This window comes from Lacerta agilis, chromosome 6, assembly GCF_009819535.1.
Source record: "Lacerta agilis isolate rLacAgi1 chromosome 6, rLacAgi1.pri, whole genome shotgun sequence".
Classification (NCBI taxonomy): Eukaryota; Metazoa; Chordata; class Lepidosauria; order Squamata; family Lacertidae; genus Lacerta; species Lacerta agilis.
The window spans coordinates 83,140,563-83,166,168 of record NC_046317.1 but is presented as its reverse complement, the minus strand read 5'-3'; the positions used below and the strand labels follow the sequence as shown (position 1 = coordinate 83,166,168).

General features: G+C 43.8%; 1 protein-coding gene across 4 annotated transcripts in view; it reads right to left on the bottom strand.

The window, feature by feature from the left end:
• Window positions 1-3,168: 3,168 nt before the first annotated feature.
• PHACTR3 (phosphatase and actin regulator 3) overlaps window positions 3,169-25,606 on the bottom strand; it is a 201,287-nt gene continuing 178,849 nt past the window's right edge. For all 4 annotated transcript variants that reach the window (XM_033153656.1, XM_033153659.1, XM_033153658.1 and 1 more), the window contains 5 exons: window positions 17,792-17,847; window positions 10,485-10,546; window positions 7,648-7,788; window positions 5,199-5,275; window positions 3,169-3,678 (listed from right to left, as the gene is read on the bottom strand). In XM_033153656.1, coding sequence (XP_033009547.1) covers window positions 3,663-3,678; window positions 5,199-5,275; window positions 7,648-7,788; window positions 10,485-10,546; window positions 17,792-17,847 — 352 coding nt within the window. In that variant the 3' untranslated portion in view covers window positions 3,169-3,662. The remainder of the gene's footprint in view (window positions 3,679-5,198; window positions 5,276-7,647; window positions 7,789-10,484; window positions 10,547-17,791; window positions 17,848-25,606) is intronic.

Genomic DNA, 25,606 nt, shown 5'->3' with positions numbered 1-25,606 from the left:
CATTGTGAGGTTAGCAATATATGAACTCCCACAGCAGGGCTATCACTGTCTAGGAACAGTTGTTGGTGGTGCACTAAATGAAAATGGTAATGTGTACTCCAAGCTTTTGAGGTCACCTGGGCAGTGATAGATCTATGCATCTGCTCCCAGTTACCTGGTAACTGCCCATCCATGTTCTCTATCTTGTCTCTGTCTTCATTTATAGTTTTTAGCTCTCAGGACTGCACCCAGGAACTGATTTAGGACTGCTCCTGATTCAGATTTTGCAGAGACATACAGCTGGGTGTTGTCAGCATACTGGGGTCACCTTGCACCCAATCTTTTTCTTACCATCCCCAATGGTTTATATACATATTTTATGCATTGGGAACAAAAGTATGTCCTGTAGTTCCATGCATATCAAAGTGGGGTCAGGGGCTGAGATACAGTGACTCAATATTACTCTCTTGAACCAAACCCTTGGCAATTGCTCTCTATATAAAAAAAAAAAATTGAGATATTCTGTAGAATCAACAGGGCCACATTCCCCTTGTTCCTCTCCAAGAATGCCATTCATTAGAGTGACCACCAAGCCCCAAACTGGACCTGAACCTAAGACAACAATGGGTGAAGGCAATAAATTTTATCCAAAAGTATCTGCAGCTGAACCACCACCCCACTATCCCCTTGCCCAGAAAAGTTGCATTTGTGACTGGACAGTAGTTGGCATCAACCTCTGGGTCTGGCGTTTTTTCAGGAGTAGCCAAACCAACACCTTCAAAGCAGTGGTGACCACTTGAAATGCAACAAAAAGTCATCTACACCCTTGATTTACCCAACCAACCCTCCATGGCTGACATGAATGAGCATGCAGTAGGCTGAGAGAGCATGTAGCACTGTGCACTGCACAGCTGCAAACATCTTGTCCTCATCCTCTGAAATCAAAACAAACTGACCCTACAAAATTAGACAGGATGATACATCTTATCAGTCAGTGTTTCAACAGCAGCTCTTGCGTTTATGTGGAGGTGGGTGATTTTGTCCTCAAGATTGAGGCTATTTTAGTTCTGATGCATTAACTGTAATAGCAAACAGCCAACATTAAGTATTGCTTTTCTTTCAAATATTGAATGATAGCTTTCATTTATTCAGTTGCAAATGTAAAAGTATTAATCTTTTAAAAGCCCGATGATAAACCAACTAAGAATTCTTTGATCAACTAACAGTCCAGTTCTCTAACCTGTGAGATAGATTTTTATGAGATTTTTTTTTCTGTTCCACTTGAAGTAATGTTCATTGGAAAACGCTGTCCTCTTATATGCAATTGCTTCTTATCCTCACTAGGTGGTCCTCGTGAGATTTCATTCTTACCAACCTAATTGATTTAGTGGAGAGTACGTATTTGAACTGTCAAGATGTACAAGTGAATTTGGTGTGTTTTGAAACCACACTTTCTCTCATTTATGTGAATTGTAATAATATACATTGTACACTTCCTTCGCTTCTTGAGCAATCCGCATTTGGAAATATACTTGTGTTCACAAGAGTATGAGGAACGAAACCCAAATCTAACTTATGGAGCAGTTTGTGCCTGTTCGAGATGGCGAGAGGCTAAATGCAGACCCTCTTCCCACTCAAAAGCTTCCTGGCATGGTCTAAGCTGACAGCACCAACTATCTATTAGGCCATGCACACAGTTGTGTTTGCATGAGAACATGAGTAACTTGGCTTAAGTTATTAAACTTTACATTTTTACAAAATCTCCAAACTAGACCCAGGAAAGGGCAGTGGCAGAGAAAAGCATCCACTGCTGCAGTGAGAGTTTTCGGATCTTCAGGTGCCAATTTTGAGGGTCTGCAGGGGAGAGGGAGAGGAAGTTATGTTGTGCAAGTGTGGTTGCAGCATACGGCCCAGTAGTTCTGTGTGCATGATACTGTGCAAAATCTTTAAATGTTCAGGGCTTTTTAAAAAAGAGACTGTTGTTTTTACACTTTGTAGCAAGCCGTGAATTGGGAAGATCCATCATTAATACATCAAAAGGATTTTGTCGGCTGTGATTTCAATACATAGTATCCTGTAGGGATTTTTATTATTTTCATTTATTTTTGCACTGCAGTGCTCCCAATTAAAATAAATTGTGTGGAAGGAAAACAGAACTGTTCAGCAGGCACTTAAATGCACCATAAAATCCGTTGTTTTTAAAAGGAGTGATTAGCCATCAATCACATTATTAGAGAAGGGAATTACTCATGCACATAACTCTGTTGGTCTTTATGTTTATATTTAGTTTAACACTTGTCCTCCAGGGTGAGTAGCAGAGTGTCAAATAAAATTATTCCAGTAGATTAATTCAGTAAATGGTATGATTTTACAATATGTTGTATCAACCCCCCCCCCCATGGCTTATTTTTCACGCCTTAACTCTGGCCAACCGGTAATGTATTGCGGCTGATCAGCTGTTTTTGTGGTCTCAAGCACATAGAAAAATTAGGAGGTTCAATTAGTTTCTGGCTGGATTGTTGTATGTGACTGGATGAGTCTGTACTTGATTGGTCAGTGCAAAAGGACTTGGAATGTGGCATGCATGTCAGTGATTCCCGACTGCTTTGTGCAACGGAGCTCAATACCATAAGTGAGTTCAACTCAGTTTACACTGCTTTGGATTCCATGATGGAAAATGAGATATAAAAGTACTAAAGGAAGGATTTTATTTTTCAGTAGCTACAAATTGCACCAGTGCCATCCTCTATTGGGCACTTATTTATGTAGCCTGAGATCCTCTTCCAGGGAGAATTCATTTTAGAGAATGGTCTAAAATCTACTTAGAATTGTAGAGTTGGAAGGGACCACGAGGATCATCTAACCTGCTGCAATGCAGGAATCTATTGCCCCAATGCAGGGCTCGAACCACGACCCTGAATTAAGAGTCTCATGCTCTACTGGCTGAGCTGTATCAGCAGTAATCATAGAATCTGTGAAAGATGGGAAGGAAATGAGATAAGATCTTTTCTTCTAAGTTCCCCTCTCCCCCCCCCCCAAACACCACCATACATGGAAAGCCGTGGATCTGTTTTCTGCAGTAAGTAATCATTTAATTAAAGAAAATAATAATAACAGGAGTCCCCCCCCAAAAAAATGCCGCAGCTGTGTTTTGTTAGACATATATAAAAAAACCGAAAGAAACCATAATATAGTAAATCATTTTGTATAACATGAAATTAAGTGTTTTATACAAACTAATCGTGATAAGTTCCAGATGTCTTGTCACCATGATAATACTGAATGACGATGTGTACCATGTCCTTTATGTCAGAGGCCTTGGAATGGTAAAAAAGCCTGTACATGCACAACATCTCCTTTCCCAAGATATGCTGCAATACAGTTTAATAACAAGTAACAAAGGAGAGCAATAGGTTCCTTTTTGATGAGCTCGACTTCAGTCATTTCCGGCTAATCCTCCCACCCAGCAGGTGTTGTTTGTGGCTCCGAGGCGAAGTCCGTCCTCTGCTATAGCTGCTCCCTTTTAAGTGTGTGCTGCAGAGACCGAATCTGCAGAGTCCCCTCTTCAACACGAAACATCAGCTTGTCATAGACTGAACCTCAAGGAAAGACCTTCATACTTTCCCTGATGCATGTTCAGTAGTGGTATCAAAAAAGTAGACAAATTCTTCTCAGAAGAAAACCTATGGCCTGTGGAACCTGCAGGTCAAAAAGAAGGAGGAGGGGACATTAGTGGCACTGGCAATTCTTCAAAATTATATCATCATAAAGAGTAATTTGTCAATATGCCATCATTTAGGGGTATGAATTGACCATGAAGTGACAGACATTTTGGTTTCCCTTGAAATTGTTGACTAGTTTGGTCTCTTAAGTTTGCTTAAGAGGCAAAACGCCCAAATTCTCTTTGAATTTCATTGTACAACACACACCCTTGTCAACATATATCACCTCCGGCTTGAGACATTTCACTAGTTATTTGCTTCTATCAAGATCTCTTTGGTAGCAACTCTAAAATTAGTGTCCCCCCCCCAAAAAAAATGATTCAACACTATTGGAATCAATAAAATGTGGCTAATATGAAATATTCAGGATGGTGCTGTCCTCAAAATTCTTTTGATTGGTTTATTATCAGCAAACTGGCCAAACAGGCAATATTGCAAACATGGGTTGCAGTATGAAAACATCCATTTATGCCCTTTTAAAGGAATTGCACATAATGCTGGAAATCTTTGCAGTTTTCATTGCCACAGTTATCACACTTAGGTACTTGACCAGAACTCCATGCTAGATCAAAAAGTTGGCCAAACAAGGGAATAAGCTCCAGATTCACAGTATATAATGGCTTAACCATTAGTTTCATGTAAATCATAGCAAATTACTGTACTACTTTGGAAATGCTGGTCAGTGTTCACCCAAATTAGGAGGATTGAGATCTACGTGCTCTAAAAGCTTTTCAAACCAACCTATACCCTAAATGGAAGGTGACATGGAGCTGGAAATTTGACAAGTTGTTGTTGTTTTGCTAGCTTTGTGCACATTACCTATTTTGTATCATTATCTGACCACTTTTGCAAGTAAACAAAAGAAAGAAATGTGCATCTTGAGAAAGGCAACCTGTTAGGGAAGATACTGTAGAGATCAATAATGTTTTTTGGATTGCAGGAAGGATATAAGAACCATTGCTTCCATGGTGGATAGAAGTGACAAATGTCACTTGTGAACTGTTGATAGGGAGATACATGCGTACACAGATGGGAGTATTGCCCTGATCTTTACTTACTCATTTTTGAGAAGTGGGAGTTTAAATTATCATAGGTTTTCCCGTTTGTTTTCTTTTTTGAAGGGGAGGGTAATTAAGTTATACCTGAACTCTGAACCTGGTTGAAAGGTCTTTGCCACCTAACATTTCTTGTTGGCAGGGGCTTTCACTTAATATTCTAAAATAGGTTTTCATTTTTGTTGTTGTTGCTTCAATTCTGTGCTACTAAGCCAAAGAATTTGAGTGCCCTGATCCACAAAGTTTGCTACAAGGCAGCTTCCATATGCATATAGTCCCAATTTGATGAGGAAGCAAGATTATTATTTTTTTAAGTGCTTGTATGCATGTGCCCATTGCATACCCCCCCCCCAAAAAAATCTGGCTACTGGAGCTGTAACCACAGAACTTGAATGGCAAGTTGATAAAAGTACTGATCAGCTGTTTGCAATAAGTAACCCACCTTGTCAAATGCTTGCTTGATGCATGCACCTCCATTTCGTTACTTTTGTACTCGTTTAGCTCTTTGCGAATGGCTGCCTAGAAAGTTCAAAGGAAAACAAAGTTAATTAACCTTTTAAAATCAGAAAGGGCATTAAAAAAAACACCAATTCAAGAATCCAACAGAGACTACTATCTGCTCCTTCTCAATATAAAATCATAACAGTTGGAAGGACAAAATGTTTAACTCTTGCACAGAACAATCCACTAGCTTTTGAGCTCCCAGTGAAATGGTCGTCTAACTGCTTTGCCATGTGCTTACCTCAAATTGTGAGGGCTTGTTCAAATTCATAGCTTTGTGTGTGTGTGTGTGTGTGTGTGTGTGTTTGCGTGTTTGCTTGTTTGTGTGCATGTGTGTGAACATGTATTTGTTTGATAAATTTCATCTGGGAGCACAGAAACATAGAAAGCTGCCTAATTCTGAATCAGATCATTGGTCCACCCGTGGTGACTGGCAGCAGATTTCCAGGATTTCAATCAAGAACATTTCCCAGTTCTATTTGACAACCCCGGGGATTGAACCTTGGGCCTTTGTTAGAGCCCTAGCTAGCAGGGGGAGGGGGTAGCCGGTCGTCCCCCCTCCCCCGGGTGAAGCCTCCAGAGGAGCGCCATTGAAGCTCCCATCCTGTGTAGATGGGTGTACACAAATGTGGGTGTTCCCCCCCCCAACTGGGTTTTGACCCTGGTGAAATAAAGCCTAATTTCGCCCTTGCCTTTGTGTGGAAGGCAGATGCTCTACCGCTGAGCTTCAGTGAACTAGTTCCTTCCTATAGAAACCTTGCCCTATGTGAGGAAGCCTCTTCCATATCACTCAACTCTTAACAAGATTTACCAGTTTACTGCATGCAGGATTTCAACCAGATGCCCCAGCCTTCCATTCTGAAAGAGCCACATGCAAGCACACAGTGGTATTTCCCACCCCCCCGATCAGGACAATGATTCTTCCCTTCTGCTTTAAGCAGATGCAACTTAAGGTCCCTAAGCTACCTATTAACAAGCCTTGTTAAAAATGCAAAACAGAAATAATTCATGACATCTGCATGTAGGGAGAAAACAGTTTCGCCGTGTAAAAAAAGAGGAACATTAATTGTGCCAGCTTGCTGTGCAAAACTAAAAAAACTAAACAGATGCTCCTTCATGTGCCTCATTGTATGTGCAATTACATTCTCAAGCAATTCACTAATCATGTTACCTTCTTTGCTATAGATTCACTTTGTTGTATGTGTGGATGGAAACGAATTACTTGATTTCAAAGATTTGCATGACACTTCTAAAACGTCAAAGTGCTTTGCAATGTCATTAAAATTAATTGTGGTGAAGTACATTCCAGTACCTTAATTTGGATTTCACCAGTTCAAGAAAGAACAACAGCAAATAAATAATGACCCTGCAAAAAAAAAAAATGCTCTTGCATTTCTACACTGAAATGACTGAGCTGTGCTGGCTCTTTGTTGGACTGCCTTATACTGCCATAGGTGGTTATAGAGCATGCTAAACACTTGCAGGTGAAACTCGAAAAATTAGAATATCGTGGAAAAGTCCATTTATGTAGGCAATTGTTTTCATTAGCTACTGGATAGATAGACTCATGACATGCAAAGTGAGATATGTCAAGCCTTCGCTTGTTATAATTATGATTATGGCGTACAGCTGATGAAAACCCCAAAGTTGAAATTGTTAAGTTGGGGTTCTCATCAGCTGTACGCCATAATCATCACAATTATAACAAATAAGGGCTTGACATATCTCGCTTTGCATGTCATGAGTCTATCCCATATATTAGTTTCACCTTTTAAGTTGAATTACTGAAAGAAATGAACCTTTGCACGATATTCTAATTTTTCGAGTTTCACCTGTATGTAGAGGCATGGAAGATTATAAGCTAAGCTTTATGGTAGATGCCCCAATCCTGCCAGGGACCATACTGTGCAAGTAGACTATTACATGTATATTCCTACCTGGACGAAGAATTATATGCACAAATGGGTGCCGTGCCCTTTATCCTCAATGTGATCCTTTAGGGCTGCACATATCTAGAACTATTGCTAGACATGTTAGTTTTTGCAGTGCTTTCAAATGTTAGTTTAAAAACAGCAAACAGGGTCACATAATTAAAATAGGTTTGTGGCACCTTAAAGATCAGCCATTGATTATAAACTTGTTTACAGTCATTAAGGAACCACAAGACAGTTTGTTGTTTTTGATGCAAGAAACTAACATGGAAATTAACCGCTGGAGATTAGTGCAGTGTGCAGTCTGTCCTTAAGTTATGTCTTACATCTGGATGCAATGCTTATAGGACTGTTATGTGGCTCATCTAATGTAGAGTCATGCTGCATCAGTGGTATATCAGACAAACAAACACAAATGCAAATAGATGCGCATCACAACAATTGCAAATAGGGCTTTACCTTATCAGCTGCTGAGAGCCTCGTCCATGGCTTGTCTGCTCGTCTGTCATAATCCTGTGCTTTTGCCACTTCCACATAATCACTGAATCGAATTAGGATTTTTCTGTCTCTTAATTCGTCAACTGTCGGTCTTTGATTAAGCTTTGAAAGGGAGGGAAAAGTCACCATATAAATATTACATGGTAATAAGACCGATTTTTCATCAATTTCTTGCTCATTCTCATAATATGTATTTAGAAACATAAAGGGAAACTTGCTTTTTGTATTTGAAATCCAGGAAGTCAGTCTTCACAAGACAGAGATCCGGAACCTCAGGTCATTTACACAGGTGCAAATACTCAACTGTCATTGCTGCTCTAGATTTTCATTGTTGTAACAGTGCAATATCTCTCTGCTATAGTGCTATATTTATTTACTGCTTGGGAAATTTTCCTGTTCACACATTATATCAAGGAAACCCTTTTTCCCCAGCCTGCAACTTCAATGGGTAGTATGAAAGGGATCTACTTGCATGCAGGTGTACATGAGTAGGATTCCACCTGGATCCCTGATTGACCAGGGTTCCTGCTGACATGGAGGAGCTTAATGAATGTAGGTCCCCTTCATCCTATCACCAATTATGCATCAGCTGGGAGGGGCGTGGCCTGCAGCAAGGCAAGGGGCTCTCATGGGCATCTGGTTAGCCACTGTATGACCCAGCAGGTTTCTCCTTGTTCAAATGCAATCCCACAGGAGGGAGGCTTGAATTTTCAGGCTACATGCACACCATACACTTAAAGCACATGGCTCCCAGCAAATAATCCTGGAAATTGTAGCTTACTTGCTCACAGAGCTACAATTCCCAGCACCCCTAACAATTCAGCGTCACACTAAAACAAACCCTCTGTCAGCACAAACCTTTCACCTTGCCCAGTGAAGTGGTCTCCCGTCTCTTCCCCCTACACAAGGTTGGTCAGAGGGGTTCTCTTGACACCTCAAAGCCATTTGGAATGGGGTTGGAATGGGGGAAGAGCCCCACTGCGTTAGCAGAAGTCCCTGTTTGGGCTTCTGCTAGTGAAACCAATTATTTGAATCTGGCTCCCAGCTCCCAGGATTCTTTGAGAGAAGTCATGTGCACACACACTGTACTACACAGTCTCATTTACAGGCTCCAGAGTAAACCAGCGTTGACTTTCGTTTTTGGTCCACATGTCTTATGAATGAATCTTGGCATTACTTTCTGAGAAAGGTTTCTAGGACCTTATAACATTCATTTTTAATACCAGGCTATATTTAGAGCTATCTGCAAAGGGTTTGTAGATGTGCTCCCCCTCAGGGAATGAATGAACAAAACTCTTTCTGAGAATTATCCTTATGCTGGTAAATCTGGTTGCTGGCACAAAGGGGTTTTCAATACCCCGTTACCAGAAACCTACAACTCTACATAAAGCTGAACTTGCATATTTTTATAAAGCACAAGCTAAATTCTGCAGACTTTTTCCTGAGCTCCACAGCGGCTTGTCTGCACTCCCAGCACAAGGATTCAGCGCTTTGTAAAGAAGTTTAGCTATCTTCCTCCCTTGTCTTGTTCTGCTGGCAACCAAAGACATTTCCCTGTAAACATTTCTCTCTGTTCTTTAATTTAATTTATTGATTGTTACTTTGGGCTGTTTGTCATCTTGATGCTGCTTTTAGTCTGGCAATTGTGTTCTAATAATGGATCGTTGTCCTTTCGGCATGCTGGCTTCTTTGAGCAACTCCATTTTTAGAGTGGAAAAGCAGGATATAAATGCAGCTAGCTACCCTTGGTTATGTACATGGAGAGGTCAGCAAACATACAAGCATAAAAAGCTTTGAACTGAGGAACATCATACAGGAATGCAAACCTGCTACCATGAAGGGAACCGGTTTACTGTGGGTTTCTCGCCACAGGGTGTGGGTCTGTGTCTGCATATGTATGTAAATGAAACTGCTTTGGTAGCAAAAAGTGAAGTGTGAAAGCAAATGGTCACCAATCAGCTGAGTGCAGAATTTGCTTCCTTCATCTTGATAACTTTGCTTATCATACACATGATTTTGCCAAGGGCTGCTCCCATGCGAATCTCCATTATGACAAAGGAGGGGGCACAGCAAGGGCCAGCACCTGTTGGATTGCAACCCGTGCAAGAGCAAATCCTTGCCTGCAGCTCACCTGAGGTCTGTGGTAGGTCCCCAGCTGCAAGACAATGCTTTGTTGTCTCCCCACAAATGGGGTTCATGTGGTTTCAAGAACCTGTGGAACATTGAACCTATGTTCCCACCTGTAGACCAACCAAACCAAGGCATCATTCCTTCTGATGCTGCCTAACCTGTTTAAAAGTACACACAAGTCATGGGGCATCATCCAGCCAAAGTTAGAGATGACCCAACCCAACTGTGGGCTTATCCACTCTTTCTTTGCCCTGTTGATTCCCCCTGGCGAAAACTGCTCTTTAGCGCTCAATTGACACAAATGACAGTTCCAGGTTTCTTCTTATTGATGTTTTTTCGACCCCTGGGAGAGGACTGGGAAAACCACTCAGACTTATGCTTTCTAGGCATGGGACAGGTGCAAGTGCGGGCAAGCCCTGGAATGAGGGTTGGTCATGACCAACCTGTCCTGCGATTAAGATTCCATCAGAAGCTACCTGGGGGTTCGGACTCTTACTTGCAGGTGTGCCATCACCCTTACGCAGGCTTCAGTTGCTCAGACAACAGCCTGGGTCCCTATTGCAATTTGTTATTCTCATGTTTGGCTACAGTAGGACCTTGTCACCAACCACGTGCAAAACATAGGACCAAGACAAGGAATATCCAAGAGAAGGAGGGGGGCACCTTACCTTTTTCGTCAGTCTCTGCTTGATCTCCCTCCTTTCTTCCTGTTCAGTTTGGTCATTCCTTTCTGCAGGAAAGATGAAGAGAGAGATGACTTTCCTCATCAAGACCAGCTGCACTGCTCTTCCTCCGTCCCTCTTTCCCTCTCTTTCCCTCTCTCTCTCAGCTCACCACACAGTCCACCTTGCCTGGTGCCCTGCCAAAACCATCACACTCCTTCGCAGCGGGGTTACACAGATGCCAGTGTCAAGCCCTTCCCCTGGCAAGCCACTTAAAGCGGGCTTCGGCAAACACAAAGCAGCCAATCCCGTCCCCCGGTTAGCACAACGAGGAGTGTTTTCGGAGGGGGAAATCGATGGACTTTTTAGAAGTCTAAATGATCGCTTTGCAATGCCACATCTCTGTCTGAGTCATCCGTGCTGCCCTTACGAGCTGGAACATTGTATAGCAGCCCTGCTTCAGGGAACACACGTTCCTTGTACTCTAAACTCTGCCAGGCTCCCGTAATTTTGTTGATTAATTTATAACAATAGCCAGCAATCAACTCCCACGCATTCCTTTGCCTTCTAATATTCTGCTTGTGCCAATCTTATTATAGATCCTTTAATATTCCATGGGGAGGGAGGGGCGGCTGGCTGGCTGGCTGGCTGGCCTGTTCCCTTTTCTTAAATTATTATTTCATTTTCCCATAGTGATGCTCTCTTCTACCTACCCCTCCGCCCGTTTTGCTCGTGCACACCGTAAACGATTAGTATTCAAGCTGCGATAACTCCTACACGCTGGTGCTAAAAATAGGAACGGCTGCTGTAGCATTGTGTGGAATATATCCTCAGCCTTGGGATATGACTTAATGGATCTCTCTCTCTCTCTCTCTCTCTCTCTCTCTCTCTCTCTCCATCCACCGATTCTATTTCAAGGGCTGTCTGTTGCTAAATTAAGACGGGCGCCCATGACCTGCAAGGAACAGGGAACCTACAGGAAAGATCTCTAACCGTTTTTCCCCCCAGAAAAAGGGAGAAAAGAAGAAGGGAAAGGGAGATTATTGAATTGTGGGGAATCCTGATTTGCACATGATAACCTCAACCTGCTGGGGAAGGGAGCATTTTCTGCATTAAATCAAGGGAATGTTTTTGCATCCTTCAATAAGCATTGAGGATGCTGCTTGCCGGGGGGGGGGGGGGCAGCGCGAGGAAGGTATTTTTAGACTCCGGTTCTCTATTTATGCCATTGACTGAACACTTTGAAAAGAAGCAGCCACATGGAGCTATTTATGGAAGGATAGTAGCTGCAAGCACACACGTCGTAACCAGAGAGCCAGAAATCTTTGCAGTCACAAGAAAAAGCAAGCTTAGGTTAGATCTGAAAGACAGAATTGTGAGAATCTTCAGCAGGGTTGCTGATTTCTGCTTAGGTCGGCCGCAGTGGAAGGTTTGTGTGTAACACAATACGGGCGGGAGGGGAGGGGGCCAATGTTACAGAATGATTGCAAGATACCTTTAGGGCATCATTAACACACCCGCTCCAAATACAATTAATTTAGCCAGATCTGTTGTTACCTGTCAAAAAAAATATAAATCAGAAAATGCATTATGAGCTTTCCAAGAGAAAGAATCTGTGCTCCATTTTGGTAGTGGGAAGTGATAGGGCTGGAGAGGGTTAGGAAATCACACCCCTGCCTGCTAACCCTGTGTACACAGAGGGTGATTGGTTGTCCCGAGGGAAATACACTCTGCACATGCTCAAAGGCACGTGCCTTTTCAATGTCCAAGCAAGTGGGGGGGGGAAGCCCTGGGAGGCAACCCTGGCTCAAGTTAAGCACTGGAAAGGATGCAAAGTGACATACTGCTTCAGATGAGGGGTTGCCTCTGTCTTTCACATCCACTTTACTGGGTTTTCCACAGGGTACAAAGTTCCATACAGCTTTGGTGGCATCTGAATGCTAAAATCAAGTGTCTTGGCCAGATCAAGCAGATTCCCACACCATTGCCACCCAAGGAAGGGTAGCAACGGTGTGGGAAAATGCAGATTCTCGTCTCAGACATTGGTAGAGTGGCAATGGATCCAGCCACAGGGAAGCAGAAATGCCAGCAGAGCATGAGATTCTTAATCTCAGGGTCGTGGGTTCAAGTCCCATATTGGGCAAAGAGATTCCTGCTTTGAAGGGGGTTGGATTTGATGACTCTCACGGTCCCTTCCAACTCTACAATTCTATGAGTCTCTGAATCAGGGCTTTTTTTCTAGCTAGAAATCACCTGGACTCAGTTCCGGCACCTCTCAGGTGTCCTCCACTGCCATTCTAAGAGAACAAGGAAGGCATCCATGGTGAGTTCCGGTACCTCTTTTTCTAGAAAAATAGCACTGCTGTGAATCCATATTTAGTCCAGACCGGCTAATTGAATGTAAACTCCCTCAAAGTGCATCTGTTCTTGCCCAACACCAAGCAGTTGTTTGTCAGTTGGACTTTGCTAGGAAGAGGAATGTTACTGGACGGTGCATTAGGGAAAGTATTTATTTTATCGCAATGTTAGACTACAATGGAGTGAAAGCGAATGGGCTCTGTAACAGCAGCCTGGCAGTCGGCTTTGACTGCCCTTCGGCCCATTAATTATTAAGTGTCTGGCTTGAGGCCCGTCCGTCTTAATGAGACAAACTCCTCCAGCCGTACAGTGCCAAACACAAGAGTGTAATTCACACCCTTTCCCTTGACAAGGATTCTAAATTAGCCGTGACACCGAAACAATCGCCAGGGTAGGCCTGGATCGAGTCATGTTACATTCAGATAGAAGAAGAAACCGCTTGAATAGGAACGTCGCTCGCAGAAAAGGAACCGGAGAACTCTTGGTGAATGTTTGGCCCTATGTTTGGGTTAGAAGAAACTATCACTGCAGATGTCATTCCGACAGTTGTGGCCTGTCCTCTGCTGCCTGGCCACAACAGCGGTTATCCATCAAGCCGATGGAGGGCTGATTCTTCTGGTGGTGCTGAGATGGGCTATGTGGAGACATCAAGAGGGAATTGGGGAGGAGTTGACTTCAGTGGTGGAGCACAAAGTTTGCAGGCAGAAGATCCCAAGTTCATTCCAGTAGGAAGAGATGGGAAAAACCCAGGCACAGACAGCTGCTGTAGTCAGAGGAGATAACCCTGGGTGAGAGGGCAAACGTAAGGCATGTCCCTATTCCAGAGATGTGCTTAGCCTGTACTAGAAATGGGGTTTTTAGTGTTGCAGCTCCAGCTCTCTGGAATCAATGACAAGCCCAAATCAGACAGGCACCTAGCGTGATAATATTTAGGTGCCTGCTGAAGACATTTTTTTGCTTAAGAAGAATTTCCCAGTCAATTGTGGAAGGTCAATTTTATATCTGATGAAATTGTGTCATTGTTTTTAGAGTTTAGAGCTTGTGTTTCGGTGTTTTATTCTGTTTTTAGCCATGCACATTGCTTGGATGGCTTTCCACTGTGAAGGCTTCCTACTGTCCCATGAAGTGAAATATGCACCACTGCATGGATCGTCAATCATAAATGGGAAGGTTTCTCCATTGAAAGAAATCGCAGCAAATAGTAGATAACCCCCCCCCCAATACCCTCCAAAAAGGAGAAGAAGAATCTTTTGTATCCTAGGTTAGGCTCAATGAAAGGGATAATAGCTACGATGTCTCTCGCTAAGTACACTACTGGTATTATTCTGAAACATTCATGCAACAACTCTGTGCTAGGACCTGAACAGAACAACAAAAAAGTCTTTCTGTGTACGTGTGAACAGTGAGTTCAACATTCAAAATACCAGTCCAGAGCATTAGTACATTAGTCCAGAGCTCTACCAATTGTGCTATCCCAGCTTGGTAGTGTAGTAAGACTTAGAAATCGCTGTGAGCAACAATAAAGTCAGTCTGGATATGTGCTAGTGACTCCATGTAAACAATCCTAAACTTCCCATTTGAAGAAAGGTAGCAGTAGGAAAAAGGTCTGTTGCCACTGATGGAAAAAAAAATGGGACCTAGTGGGGGGAACTTCTTTTTTTTTAAGTGCAGGATTGTTACATCAGGAGCAGTAAACATGGTGCCCTCCAGAAGTTTTGGACTACAACTCCCATCAGCTCCAGCCAGTGTGACCAATGGTCAGGGATGATGGGAGTTGTAGTTCTCCTGCTTGGCTACGCCTGGTTTATATCATATGAAAATAGGAGCAAATTGTCCCAGTGTCTTTCAAGCAACCTGGGGTGGGGGTGGGGGGGGGAGAGAGAGAATCTAAATGTGCTCATTAGTACCGGTAGCTTGCAAGGCAAAACACTTTCACACAGTGCAACAATCACTTGTAAACCAAGAGAAGACTCTCTGATCCTCAAAAAAATACATCAGAATATTTTTATCGCATGGAGTTTCCTGAAACATTTTGAGGCTTTCAATGAAGGTTGTTGGGGGCAGGTGTTTTTTCTTTCTTTCTCCAGTGGTCTCTCCAGTTACAGCCACCACTTCCCAGTGGAGATTTGCATGAGCGCTGCAGGCGATCTTGTACCCTCTGCGCTCATGGAAAATATCGCAGCAGCTGTAAGCAAAAGTGTCCCATGTCCCTGGAGAGGTTCAGGTTGCTCCACGTGACAAGTGGCAAATTATCTGAACCATTCCAAAATAAAGGCAGAGAGTGGGGTTTAATGGGGAAACATCTGATAACTACGGTACACCTTGCACAGCCCTCGCAAGAAGACTACCAGCGTGAGTGCTCGAAAGAGCCTTGAAGGCTTCTATGGTCTGCATTTGATGCACCAAAGGAGCATCGTGCCCAATCCTGCTCGCCGGTGAGAGCGCCGTTATTGCTGATTTGTTTGCACAAGAAAACACTCCGGTCCTGCTCTCTCAAAAACCAACAGCTCCCCACTGCAACTTGTGTGGGACACAGCTAACTTGGAGTAGGAGAATAAGAAGTGACCAAGCCTTAAGCATTTGTCCATCTAGCTGAGTACTGTCAGCTCAACAGACAGCAGCTCTCCAAAGACTCCGGCGTTGGTTTTTCCCATCACTTGCCCCTTTCGACTGAGTTTGAAACTGGGACCTTTTGTATGCAAAGCAGGTGTCCCACTACTGAGCTGCAGTCACTCCCCTGATACGAGAATATAATAAGATGCTGCCAATCAAATCAGCCCAGAGGCATCTCCTGACTCCTCTATCTGATGCCTTCCTCAGAACTTGCTAGTTTAACAGCTTCCCTCTTGCCTGATTTGCAGTTGTCAGCCAAGCCACCCATTTGCCACCCATTTGGTTGATGGGAACAGGAACTTTGATTTTTAAAGGGAAAATAAATTCAATTTAGCCGCCAGATTTCCCTTGGGAGGAAATCCAGAGGAAGTCGAGGAGGATGGGCCTGCTTTATCTGCAAAGGACATCCCATTAATGTCCCTCTTCCATTTTGCTTATCTTTCTTTTGGTTCAAATCACATCCTCCACCTCTCACCCTGCACTCATCTCAATATATCAAGAGAAGGAAATTTGAAAGCTAGTCACCCTGATCCCTGCAAGGGCAGCCTATGTGCAGAAGCAGACTGCAATGCACAAATTGCTTTGCAGAATGCAATCTGCGCGTGCATACACAGAGAGAGAGAGAGAGAGAGAGAGAGAGAGAGAGAGAGAGAGAGAGCAATGCACTGGATAAGTTGTCACAGTCAACTCTGCTGGTGTCTACCTTTCATTTTGGGTGTGAATCTTGGCTGCCTTCTCCACTTTTCTCCTAGCAACTAGCGCCATTCGTACAACCATATGTGCAGGAGAGAAGGCCCATGCGCAAAGTTGTGTGCACACAGTGAATTTCTGTGCGCGAGGATCTGTGGATCGGTGTAGCTTACAGACCAGAGACAGACTTAATGGCTAAGTGGATGTACCCAGAGATTTTGACAATTAACATCACTTTGGAGCACTTTGGTGAGTTCAAAGCATTCCATGCACGCACAGTTCCTCTTTCAAGAAATCTTCAAGTTAGGCCTCTGTTGTGGTCCTTGCAGATGGGAGAATGGGGGTGAAAGAAAGTGGCATGCCTAAGGCTGCCTAGTGAGTTTGTGGCAGAGGCAGGATTCCAACCAGCACCCACATGAAACCAGTGGCAGGCTTCAGACAAGTCATGAGTGGCCAGATCCTATGCAAATATACTCAAAAGTCCAACTGACTGAATAGGATTTGCTCCCAAGTACATCTGTGCAGGAGTGCAGCCTAACCCTCTCTGTCTTAAATCTGTAAATTATTTGCGACCTCTCTCATTGTTTCTTGAGCTCAGGAAGATAAGGAAATGATGCCAGCCTTGACCTTAGGGGTAGGGGGACGCATGAATCTCTAAATGCCTTAAATCAGCTTATTCGCACCCCTATTTCCTATAGTGAACATTTTCTACAGTGATAACCAAAACTGCTGATGTGTGCAGACTTTTCAGTGAAGTTATCAGTGAAATTTCACTAACATCATACAGATTCTTTAAAAAAAAAATAAAAAAAATATTCTGACCGATTTTGCCAAGCAGGGCTCCCTGAATTGACCCCGGTTTTGTTTCAGGTGAAATTCAGTGGCAATGTTGCAGAACGCACACAATTATGATGCACTAATTTGCTTTTCGTGGTTTTAATTCATAGTTTGCGTTGACATAGAAAGGTCAGGGTGTTCAGCAACCAATTCGCTCGCCAGAAAACTCATTCGTCCGCATGAATGCTCCCTGCTTTTACTTTTAGAAGTGATGAGTTGCAGTTTGGGGTATACTTGGTTTTTCTTTGTTAAAACACACCCATAAAAAACCCCCCACTAAATCCACGACATGATTACACAGAGTCCGAGGAGGAGAAATTCAATTTTTCTAACAAATTTTAAACAGGACACTACAAATTATTTTTGAAATCAGGAGATATGGCTGCAAATGTCTGCAACAGATCCTGTGGCTTCCCTTGGGCAAATGATTTATCTCTCAGCCTCAGTTTCCCACTAGTAAAATGGGAACAACTGCGGCGTACTTCACAGGGCTGTTGTGTGAGCAAGCAATATGAAGATCCCAAAACACTTGTAGAATTATTGTATCTATCTTCTACTACCGATTGATGGCTGTGTTCACGCAAACCGTGCATTATTTAACAGCGATCCTCATCTACATTCCAAATGAGTAGATCTACATTTGAAGAGCAAACATCCTACTGGGTAACAGTCCAGCAGCCTTCTAGAGATCCAAACCAGGCAAGGGGACATGCCATTGCCCACCCACCCTGTCTCAATGGGGAACAATTATTTCCCCCTGTGTTAAGAACAGAAAGAACATTTTACCATTTAGAGAAAAGGAATCAATTACTTACGTTTCAAAATATTTCTTCTTTCTAGTTCCTCAACAGCAGGTCTTTGGCTCAGTCGCCTGCGGAAGAAAACCAAGATCACGTTTTGCACCATTGTCTGTTTGTTGTTTTCGTTTTTGCCAAAGTCCACTTTGTCCCGAGACCCAGAGAGTTGGCTTGTGGGTCAGTTCATGAGACGTAATCAAAGGCATGAGATCGGCTGCCCTTAGAGACCTTTCCCTCTTCCATCTCAAAGGCCAGCTTCTGCTTCCCGAGAGAGAAAAGTTCTCTGGCTAGCAGACGCCCCTTTTCTCTAAGGTTTGTCCCACTAACACTTCTTCTTCTTCTTAGCTCGTTCTCGGTGAAAACACTCAGCGAATGCCACAACTCTCACAGAGATGCTCTCAGAAGCAACCGAATCCTGAAAGCACTTCTGCTGGAAATTGCTCCGAAAGCCAGAAGAACTCGCTTTTCGTTTTTGCCTAGCACCAGCGACGATGCATCCTGACAGCATTTAGTCTTGGTAGAAAATAGCGAGACTTGTGAGTGCAGGTGGTTCCCTGATCAGAGCTGTGACAGGCAGCCTGCAAGCGGACTGTATATAATAGTGCTCTCTCTCTCTCTCTCTCTCGGCATCACGACGAAGCAGCCACTCAAAGCCTGGTGCCTCTCCCCCCCTCCCTTTACAAGAGCTGTCTCGGGATTGACTCTGCGAGATCAGATGATCCCAGCTACGACCATCTCGGATCCTGCATCCCAAATGAGGCTTCCCTCCCCGAGATGCACGCTTGCTAATATCTGCCTTGGAAATCTCTCACAAGAGTAATTGACCGCCCCCACACTCAGGCAGGCATTTATAGATTGGCTGGCTTTCGAATCGCAAGCCTGTGGGTGTCGCCAATACAGAAATAAAATAAATAAATAAATAAATAAACGAAATCCAGAAAAGGGAAAAAGCAGAGAGTGACAACATGTGCACGGATTTCATAAAAAGATTTTAAAGAAAAAACATTTCTCCCATCTGTTTCCTTTGCAAAAAGATATTCGATATTTTCTTTCTCCCCCTCTCGTCTTTTTTTTTTTTTTGCTTCCTGTCCAAATACATTTGCAAGCAGCGCTACCACTGATTAAGTGAATAAATAAAGGGAAATGGTATCGGGAGGCATTTAGGGATGGGGTGAAATTCACTTGAGTTTGCATTGAAAGGCTAACCTCACCCAATTCGTACTTTCCAAAATGACACAAGAACCAAAACTCAGCCATCCTTTGAAATCGACACGTCCCTGAATTTTGTAATGCAGTTCTCCAGGCAAGTAATATGTATATTTAAAGGATTTTAGGGGACATGTGGAGAATTCAATTTAGGATTGCAAACATGAACAACTGAGAGAGACAAAAAATGACAGGTCCGCGCCCATCCCTCGTGGCATCACATAAGGAACTTTGTCAATGCCACAGATTATCCAGGGTTAATGTTTAGATGGAGGAAAGGAGTAGAAAGTGGAACAGAAAGCAATATTGTGATACTAGTCAGCGGCAAAGTTTATGTAGCATATGTAGCATATTTCAGCAATTTCCATATACTCAGGGTATATTGTGCCAAACTGCACAAGATGTTAAATGTGTACAGTACAATTGTGTCTCTTGATTGGGGGTTGTTCCAGGAACAGCGTGTCAAAACATGACTACTCCAGCCACCCCTGTGTGAGCATCCTTACCTTTCTGGAGTTGTGTGCAGAGCAGCCCTTGCCCCTTCCACTCCCAAGGAAGACAGAGAGCTTTAGGGTTATCTGCCTTGCTGGCTGGGCTCTGGGTTGCTCTTGCGAGTTCTTGCAGGGCTGTCCTAAGTTCCTGCGAGATCTTGTGAGAGCAACCCGGAGCCCAGCCGGCAAGGCGGACAGCTTAAAAGCTCTTTCCATGCCAGGAAAACCCTGCACAACAAGGGTTTTTAAGCCCTCCACCTTCCATGTGTTTAAATTGTCTGCTTTCCACCAGCAGGTAAGGTTGACATCACACATGTTAAATGCGCATAAGTTGTTATCTTAATGTACAATTGTTTAATATGCATGCTGAGTGTTCTTTAAATATCAGCTGTAGGGGGCTGGGAAGGGGGGCTATTTATTTCCATTTATGAATTGCTTCCTATAAAATATCTCAAAGCAATTTAACCCCTGACCACATATTTCATGCCACTCGCTCACATGCCTTTAACATTACATGCAGCTTGACCTTTGATCAACCCTCTAAGGCACACCAGTGTTATTACCCCACTTGGCAGATTGGGGTCTGGGACAAAGACCTTGTGGCTATGTCAGTCTGCACTGGAGTTAAGAGAGCTATATACTATTACACTGTTTAGGACAGAGTGAAGTTTTTCTTCCGATGTACTGCGGCTCTAGTCAAATGCCCAAATTCCTATTGGATTTGAATGGGGTTATTGTGGTGCTCTTGCTAGGGTGAGTTCCCTCTTGCCCCTGTCTGACCTGGCTGCCTTCTTTCATTTCAGGGGAGGAAGACGGTAGTTCTGCACACACAAAGGGTGTGTGAATGAATGAATGAATGAATGAATAGGGAACCCTAACTGCACAGGAGTGAGCATGGAGGAATTCTGAATTGGAGATGTGTGTATATTTGGGATATACACTCATACACAAGTAACATTTGATGAGTGCATACTCTGTGTACAAGGGCATACAAGAGCTGAGCTGTACAAATCTACATGTTTATACTCTTTCACACAAGTACACGTGTAAAGGTAAAGATAAAGGGACCCCTGACCATTAGGTCCAGTCGTGTCCGACTCTGGGGTTGTGGCGCTCATCTCATGTTACTGGCCAAGGGAGCCGGCATACAGCTTCCGGGTCATGTTGCCAGCAGGACAAAGATGCTTCTGGCGAACCAGAGCAGCTCACGGAAACACCGTTTACCTTCCCGCCGGAGCGGTACCTATTCATCTACTTGCACTTTTGACGTGCTTTCGTACTGCTAGGTGGGCAGGAGCTGGGACCGAGCAACGGGAGCTCACTCCATCGCGGGGATTCGAACCGCCGACCTTCTGATCAGCAAGCCCTGGCTCTACACGTGTAGAGACAGCTTATTACCTGTGTATTCAGTGTAATGTGTGAACAAGCATAGAGTCTTGTTCTACCCCTGTTCCTTATCAAAAGCTGCCTCTGTCAAAAGCAAGGAAATGAAGACAAAAAGCTTATTGGTGCACAAAAAAATACAATTTATCAGACCCTGTGTATTTTGGTTAAGATCTTTGTCAGCACCACTTTAAGACTCAAATATGTTTTCCAGTGCTCTGTGTTGCACCGTGATCCACTAGAACAGCAATTCTCAGTCTCTCCCACCAACCACCCATGGACCACCTGAAAGTCTTGGCAAACCACTTAATAATAAACATAATTTTGTCTCTACAAATCAAAGCAGACAACACATATTGTAATAAAACCTTTTCTTCACCATTGGTGCCATCGTCAAAATCACTGCCTTATTATGAAAACCCAACCAGGGCCCTGTTCACCCACTGAATAAATCCAACCTGGGTTAAAACCATTTCACACGCTGTCATCAGGAACAAAATATTAACCAAGTGCAAGGCCAAGGATAGATATTCTTGACTTCTGCAAACTTTCCAAAGACCATCTGAGTGGAGATCAATATTGTCATCTGAAAACCTCCAATGCAAGAGATTTCCACTCTTTTTGTTCCTTCCCTGGCACCTTCCCTTCTTTTTTCTTTTACATGTGCAAGACATGAGGGTGTGTGTGTGTGTGTCAGCCAAAGGATGAGGACCTCAACATAGGACACTGATTTCTGGTAGCAGCCCTCTGTTCTTGTAATGTTTACTTACATCCCAAGGAGTTTGGATTTCAGTTCATATTGTTTCAGCAAACCCCCTACCCTTCCACTCCAAGGATTTTTCAGAATTCAATTCCCAGAGCTTTGTTGCAGAGATTAACATGCTTTGCACAATCTCCGAAAGCAAACAGTGACATACACTCCAAGCTTATCTCCAAATCAAAGGGCCACGCGACCTGCTGTTCACATTCCCCCTCCCTTGGCCCATATTAAACCATCGCTCCCAGTCTGCATAGGTGCTCTCGGAAGCTTTACATTAGATTACAAAGGATATGTAAACAGGACTGGGCAGGGGGAGGAGGGGACACTGGCGAGGAGGGGGATTAAATGCCCATTTAAGAATATGACAGAGATAAAAGCAGTACTCGGAGCTCTTATGAATATTTAGGCTCTGCGTGTTTACATGCAGCCTGTAGTAAGCCTCGGGATTTCTCATCTTGAAACCCAGCCAGGCCTGATGGTTTCTGCACACACAAGGTATACACAACATATGTGCAAAGCATATGACAAAATGCCCTACAGAACATGTATGTCTCCCTTATCTCTCCCCCCTTCTTTTCCAGAACCCTCAAAAACCACGTACGAAACACTAAAGAGGCAAAATAGGCTGTTTCCCTCCATATGAAAATGCAAAGAATTAAACCCTCCCCCCTTTCTCCTATCCTGCCAACAAATCCCCTTTGGCACAGAGGTTCCCAAGGCTGGGATTTGACATTTATAAACATGTCTGCGCATGCTAATTCCAAAATCACAATTACTCAAATGGCCATGGCAGAAGGCACATGCAAAAGGCCAGTTAACTGTCTCTAAACTGTGGTCACTACACCATAGGGATACACCCCTTTCTTGGAATAAATATAGGATCAAGGCATTTGGGGAAGATTCACAGCTCTGTGCAAGCAGAAAACCCCAGATCTGTCCTTGGCAGGACTGTGAAACTTTGAAAGCTTTGAAACTTTGCTCCCCGTCAGAAAAGACAACAGCAAGCTAGAGGAACCGATGGCCTGACTTTCTATACCAGGGCTGGCCCTACCATCAGGCAGAATGAGGCAGCCGCCTCAGGCAGCTGGATGCAGGTGCCATGAAACCACACAGCAGGTGCAGATGAAAGCAGCCTACATGGGAACCTTTCTAAGTAACATAGATGCCATGAGCTTCTTGTTTTAAGTGTAGTCACCAGGCTGGTAGGTGGTTGAGGAAGACGCTGGTCCAAGTTAGCTCAGGCCTCCTTGCTAGCATTCTCCATTACAGTTGAGTAAACATGGTGAGCCTCCCAGCCCACTCCCTTTAGACCAGGCTTCCTCAAACTCGGCCCTCCAGATGTTTTGAGACTACAATTCCCACCATCCTTGACCACTGGTCCTACTAGCTAGGGATCATGGGAGTTGTAGGCCAAAAACATCTGGAGGGCTGAGTTTGAGGTAGCCTGATTTAGACCTTCACCCATGAGGAGAAGAGAAATGAGGGTTGGCAGCCTAGGTGAGGAGCAGTCATTACAGGCTGGGCCAACTCTTTCCTGCTCTCCCGCTGCCCCGTCCTCCTTGCACTTTACCGCTGAGGTTGAAATGGCATCATCGGTGAGTCGGGCAGTGGCGGCAGGAGTAGAGAAAGGCAGTTGCCGAGGAGCTGCTCTGGTCTGCCATGATTTTGATTCTTACTTGGGCTACACACTGATGCTACCTTCTTGGGCTACACACTGATGCTGCAATGGCCCAATGGATCTCAGAAGGCTATCAGCATGCTGTAGTTCACACTGCCATCTGTCGGTGGCCAAGCAAACTGTAGTGTGATGACAGCCTTAGGTAAATATTTAATAGGGGACAGAAAGGCAAACTTAAGAAATAATTTTCCTAGGAGTTTATGATTTAAAATAGGGCCGCATGTAATCAGTGCTATTTTTCTAGAAAAAGGGGTGCCAGAACTTACCATGAACACCTCCCTTATTCTCTTATAATGGCAATGGCGCCCATCTGAGAGGTGCCAGAACTCACCAGAACTGAAAAAAGCCCTGCATGTAACAGCATGCTGTGACTTTGTATTTTTTAACAAGCCCACTTCAATCACGACCCTTTTATTCAGAGGCATAACTGCCACTGCACCTCTCGAATAAAATGTGCTGCTGGAGGAACAATCCTGCCACTTTGGAAAAGCAGGTGTAAACTGTGTGTTCCTCCGTAGATTATCAATTGCCGTCTGCTGTAACAGTGGCCCCCAGTGAGCAGCAAAAGGGGCAGCCATTTTGAATTTCCCAAAATTCAAAAAAGCACATCAGAGGCAAAGATGGCAACCTCTCTGATTCACTTCCCCTCAGAATAATTTCGCCTCTTCCCTGAAGTATTGCTGAAACAAAAAAGCAAATTCCGAGGAAAAATGACCCTTGTCATTCAGTCCAGCCTTATTGTTGACCCCTCCCTACATTTTTAAAAAACCTGCACATTAAATGCAAAGATGTATTTAACTTCCCCAGGTTCCTGAGCCCCAACAGCTGTTCAAGACACACTTGGTAAAAAGAATTCCAAATGCTCCGTAGCATAATAGAAAACTCCTTTGTTTTGTTGACTGAATTATGACTTTTACGATAACACACCTTGACAGTATACCTATATGCTGTTAAAGTTGTTAATTTTTTTTTCTGTTCTGAGAGAATGAACTCTCCAGGCTCAGTAAACAAGGGACTGTCCCTGAACCACTTAGCAGTCATTGTGGAACATGTTGTACTCACTTGCTTCTGATTCCATATTTTTTTTTTTTTAGACATAAAAAAGAGAAAAAAGAGGGGGGGGAAGCAGAGACAGAAAAAGAAAAAGAAAATATTCTCATTGTCCCTGAGCTTAGTGAGCTTGTGTCCTTTGAGATAAGTGTGTTTCCCCGGGAAGAAAGGATCACGAACAGGAGAGGTTGCCTGCAAAAGGTGAAGCTGTTGCTGTTGTTTTTAAAAAGACCAAGGCTGAGGTTGGAGGTTTTAAGCTGGGGGTTGCAACTATGCAAGTATGTGTGCTCGCTTTTCATCGGGTGAGCTTGGATGCTTCAGTTGAGATTCCTGCACTGGGAGATTGGGGCAGACGACCCTTGGGGTCCCTTCCAACTCAGGCATTTTAAGGGCATTACATCTGGGGCGTAGGAAGGGGGCAGAGGGGGCGGTACGCCCCGGGTGCCACTCTGGGAGGGGTGACAAGATGGCCCCTGCCTCCCCCCAGCTGTAGAGCACCCGAGGGCGCGCACAGTCCATAGTTCCTCCGCCACTGCATTACATTAGACTTATGTTATTATTTGATTGATGGTTTTTATTATTTTAAACACCTTGTTATTTGACTGAAACATTGTTCACTGTTTGTTCTGAAAACTGCTTTGAGACCATTTATGGTGAAAAGTAGCCTACAAACATTAGAAATACAAAAACAGCAATAGACAAACTGTTTATATATATATATATATATATATATATATATATATATATATATATATATAATAACATCTGCATGGAGTACAGTGCTTTTATGCATGCAATTGCCTTAAACAACACAACTGTATTGACTTTGGAACTAACTAACCCTCTGTTAGATGTAGGCAAAGATCTCAGTCCAGAAGGTTTATTGGTGGTTGCATGGAGTGACCCCAAAGGAACCCTTGCATATCGGTGTACAGTAGGAATGCCACCCACGTGTCAGAAAACGTGACCGGTTCCAACAGTGAGTAAGGTTCTTGCCACACTCTAACCACCCAGCCACTCACAGTGATCTGGCCACCCTGAGATACATGGCGCTGCCAGCCTTTTGGAAGCCCGCAAACATGGCATAGCTGTCTGGTGTGCTGCCACGAGGGAAGCTCAGCTTGTCGAATGCACAAATCCCAAACAGAGGACCTCTTCCCCAGAGAGAAGCTGCTAATTACCACACTTTTGCCCTTTTGGGCGACCTCCAACAGCACACACACACACACATCCATGCTACACCTGTCAGTCAAAAGGTCGATAAC